The sequence below is a fragment of the Lycium ferocissimum genome, chromosome 3 (assembly GCF_029784015.1).
Source record: "Lycium ferocissimum isolate CSIRO_LF1 chromosome 3, AGI_CSIRO_Lferr_CH_V1, whole genome shotgun sequence".
Lineage (NCBI taxonomy): Eukaryota > Viridiplantae > Streptophyta > Magnoliopsida > Solanales > Solanaceae > Lycium > Lycium ferocissimum.
In genome coordinates this window covers 5,839,194-5,842,921 of record NC_081344.1, presented here as the reverse complement: position 1 = coordinate 5,842,921, position 3,728 = coordinate 5,839,194, and the positions used below count along the sequence as shown (strand labels likewise).

At 33.9% G+C, this 3,728-nt stretch overlaps 1 protein-coding gene across 1 annotated transcript; it reads left to right on the top strand.

Moving 5' to 3' along the window:
• Positions 1-149: 149 nt before the first annotated feature.
• LOC132049445 (beta-fructofuranosidase, insoluble isoenzyme 1-like) lies at positions 150-3,030 on the top strand. Its single transcript, XM_059440247.1, has 5 exons — positions 150-296; positions 408-1,426; positions 1,910-2,154; positions 2,405-2,504; positions 2,631-3,030. The coding sequence occupies exons 2-5, from the start codon at positions 413-415 to the stop codon at positions 2,832-2,834; spliced, it is 1,563 nt and encodes a 520-aa protein (XP_059296230.1). The 5' UTR covers positions 150-296; positions 408-412; the 3' UTR covers positions 2,835-3,030.
• The last annotated feature ends 698 nt before the right edge of the window (positions 3,031-3,728 follow it).

Below are 3,728 nucleotides of genomic sequence, written 5' to 3'. Positions count from 1 at the left end.
TTTAATTTCCTTTAATAAATGCTTTGTCATCGGAGAAGTCTTCTTTCGTCTTAAACACAGTATCCATTCAAATATATTTCATACTGTAGGACAAAATGAGTATATACTTAATTCTTCATCTGGATGATCATGGCCGCCTTTTGTTTTCATATTTTCCCTTTGAGATTTGATTAGAATTGTTTCCATATAATTTAAAAAAAAGCATATAATATCTTAATATTTATTCCCTAGCTAATCAATTTTCCCTTTTCATGGTCTCCATTTCGGATGCTTCAAACGAACAACAGATCCCAACGGTAAGTCAGAATCTCCTTTTAGCAGTTTTTGTTAAATTTCAATACAGAGAATAATAAAGTATTTATTATTTATTACCTTTTTTTAATATGATCATCTTTGTTACATAACAGCCCCAATGTACTATAACGGAGTATACCATCTATTCTATCAGTACAACCCATATGGATCAGTTTGGGGAAACATTGTTTGGGCCCATTCAGTCTCAACGGACATGATTAATTGGATCGCACTTGAGCCCGCAATCTACCCATCCAAAGTATTCGACAAATATGGTACATGGTCTGGGTCAGCCACAATCTTGCCAAGCAACAAGCCCATTATCCTCTACACTGGGATCATAGATGCAAACCAAACCCAAGTCCAAAACTATGCAATCCCAGCTGACTTGTCCGATCCATTTCTCAGTAAATGGATCAAGCCCGATAACAATCCGTTGATTGTTGGTGACAAGAGCATCAATAAAACCCAATTTCGTGACCCAACGACAGCTTGGTTGGGCCGAGATGGTTATTGGAGAACTTTGATAGGGACAAGGTGGGTGAATAAAGGAATAGCATTATTGTACAAAAGCAAGGATTTCATGAAATGGATCAAGGTACAACATCCATTTCATTCAGTTGATGATACTGGAAATTGGGAATGCCCTGATTTTTTCCCAGTATTATTGCATGGTACAAATGGATTGGATCCATCATACAAGGGCAAAAACGTTAAATATGCTCTTAAAGTTAGTCTTGATGTTACAAGGTTTGAGTACTACACAGTTGGTACATATGATACTAAAAAAGATAGGTACATTCCAGATAACACTTCTATCGATGGTTGGAAGGGATTGAGACTCGACTATGGAAACTTCTATGCGTCCAAATCATTCTATGACCCTAGCAAGAAACGAAGAATTACGTGGGGTTGGGCTAATGAATCAGATACTGTAGATGACGATGTCAAGAAAGGATGGGCTGGAATAATGGCTAGCCCCCGCAAACTTTGGCTTGATCCTAGCGGAAAGCAATTAGTCCAATGGCCTGTTGAAGAATTAGAAACTCTAAGAGAGAAAAAGGTCCATCTAAGCAATTGCCAGTTGAACAAGGGAGATAAGATTGAGGTTAAAGGGATCACACCTGCACAGGTTTGGATTTTTGTCTTTTTTATTTGCGTTAATACCATTTTTGTTATTGAGTTATTGATAAATTTTGATTTTAGTGCTTGTGATATCTGACTAAGCACAACTAACCTTCAAATTAATGCAAACGTGCCCTTTTGATCCCTTTTATCGAGAATATTTTCGAAATACCATGATTACTAATTGTGCCACCACTAAATTACCCTTGTGGTATGTTAAGCTTGTACTATTACTCATATTTGATAATAATATATTTTTAAAAATATCCCGAATATATCATACTTTCTACATAAAGGGATAAAAAACATACATTTCAATTAATTGAAGGTGAAATGTGTTGTTTAATTTGTCGAATATCATAAGGACTAAAATCATAATTTACTAATAATTTAAGGACCAAAAGTGCTACTATTCTTTTTTCATTTTGTATCATATTGGTGCATAATAAAACCAAATTAGTCTAAATTAGGGCATTAATAAAAATTGCAGGCTGATGTTGAAGTGACTTTCTCCTTTAAAAGCTTGGACAAGGCAGAGCCATTTGATCCTAGTTGGACTGACCTTTACCCTCAAGATGTATGCGCCATTAAAGGTTCAACGGTGCAAGGTGGACTTGGGCCATTTGGACTCCTAACTTTGGCCTCTGAAAAAGTGGAAGAATACACACCCGTATTTTTCAGAGTCTTCAAGAGCCAAGATAAATATAAGGTTCTCATGTGCTCTGATGCCTCAAGGTTTGTTTTTCCAATCTAAACATTCCCAACCCTCAGGAATTCCGATCAATTGACAATTTCACTATTTTGCATAATACAAAACCCCACAATCAGTTTAACTCGTTATCAGTAGTTTTGTTAATCTCTAATATATTGGTTAAGCTTGCTCTTCAACTCCAATATCATAAATTATAAGGGAGATGATGAAATAAAATAAGAGGGGAGGTCTCTGAAATTATCCTTATTATTTATTTATCTTTTGATTGATCAGATCAACCCTCGAGAACGCTACGACAATGTATAAACCCTCATTTGCGGGATATGTAGATGTTGATTTAGCAAAGACGAAGAGGTTGTCTCTGAGGAGTTTGGTAAGCTTTCTTCGTTTATTTCTATAGAAAATATATTCAATTCTCTCATATTTTTTGTTTATTTATTCATTTATGTATATGTGCATATTCTATTTTTTGTTAATTTTTCATTGTAATTTTTTGCAGATTGATCACTCAGTAGTGGAAAGTTTTGGTGGCGGAGGAAAAACATGTATTACATCGAGGGTTTATCCGACATTAGCAATTTACGATAATGCACACTTATTTGCCTTTAACAATGGCACAGAGGCTATCAAAATTAAGACATTGAAAGCATGGAGCATGGGTAAACCTAAGATGAACGGGTTATTTGGCCACTCCTCTTGTTGAGGATAATTTCCACATTAATGGTGGCGAATTTGGTTGCTCTATTTTTTTATTTTTTTTCCCCTTAATTCTCGCATTAGTACGTTGTAACTATGTGGTGTTGTTCTATACTCTTAAAAGTGTAGAGCAATAATACATGTATGACAACATATATATTACTATTAGAGAAAAATAAATGTGACAGAAAAAAATTGCACTATTACATTCTTAGTGAACTTGGTTCAATTTATTCTATATGATATTAAAGCAGATATCTGTTTTCCGTTCATTTTTCATCGTCATCCTTCATGATCAATAAAAAACTTTACGTGCTTGGCATGAAAGAGAATCATATTAGGCTTACACGTGGAGGGGTACATATATCATGTTGCACTTCTGGACAGTGAAATTAAGTAAATAAAAGGCGTGCCCTCTCAAACTATTTTTTTAGATAAGATAATTACACAATTCAAAAAGTTGAAATGTTGCAATATAGGTCGGCAAGGGCATTATTAGGAACTACTTATCAAAAAAAAGTATTATTCGATGAAATTAAGTAAATAAAAGGTATGCCCTCTCAAACTTTTTTTTTTAGATAAGATGATTATACAATTCTATAAGTTAAGATGTTGCAATATAGGACGACAAGGGTATTATTAGAAACTACTTATCAAAAAAAGAGTATTTTTCAAACAAATCTATCTAATTTGAAACAAAATCCATGGTTTAGTATACAACCACGATCCAGATTATATAATACCATGAACCAAACATCCCATAACAAATACGAATAATATAGTGGTTCATAAGGGAAATTAGAAGAACCTTTTGCTGATGATTGTGTTGGGATATATACTATTAACCATGGGTTTGGATATAACATTTATTATAGACAATTATTTATTCAATTTTCAATAA

Bases quoted from the DNA above. Each gene is read 5' to 3' on its own strand.
- LOC132049445 (XM_059440247.1), top strand. From the start codon at position 413: ATGTACTATAACGGAGTATACCATCTATTCTATCAGTACAACCCATAT. The intron at 1,427-1,909 runs GTTTGGATTTTT...TAAAAATTGCAG, and splicing joins AAGGGATCACACCTGCACAG to GCTGATGTTGAAGTGACTTT. The intron at 2,505-2,630 runs GTAAGCTTTCTT...AATTTTTTGCAG, and splicing joins GGTTGTCTCTGAGGAGTTTG to ATTGATCACTCAGTAGTGGA.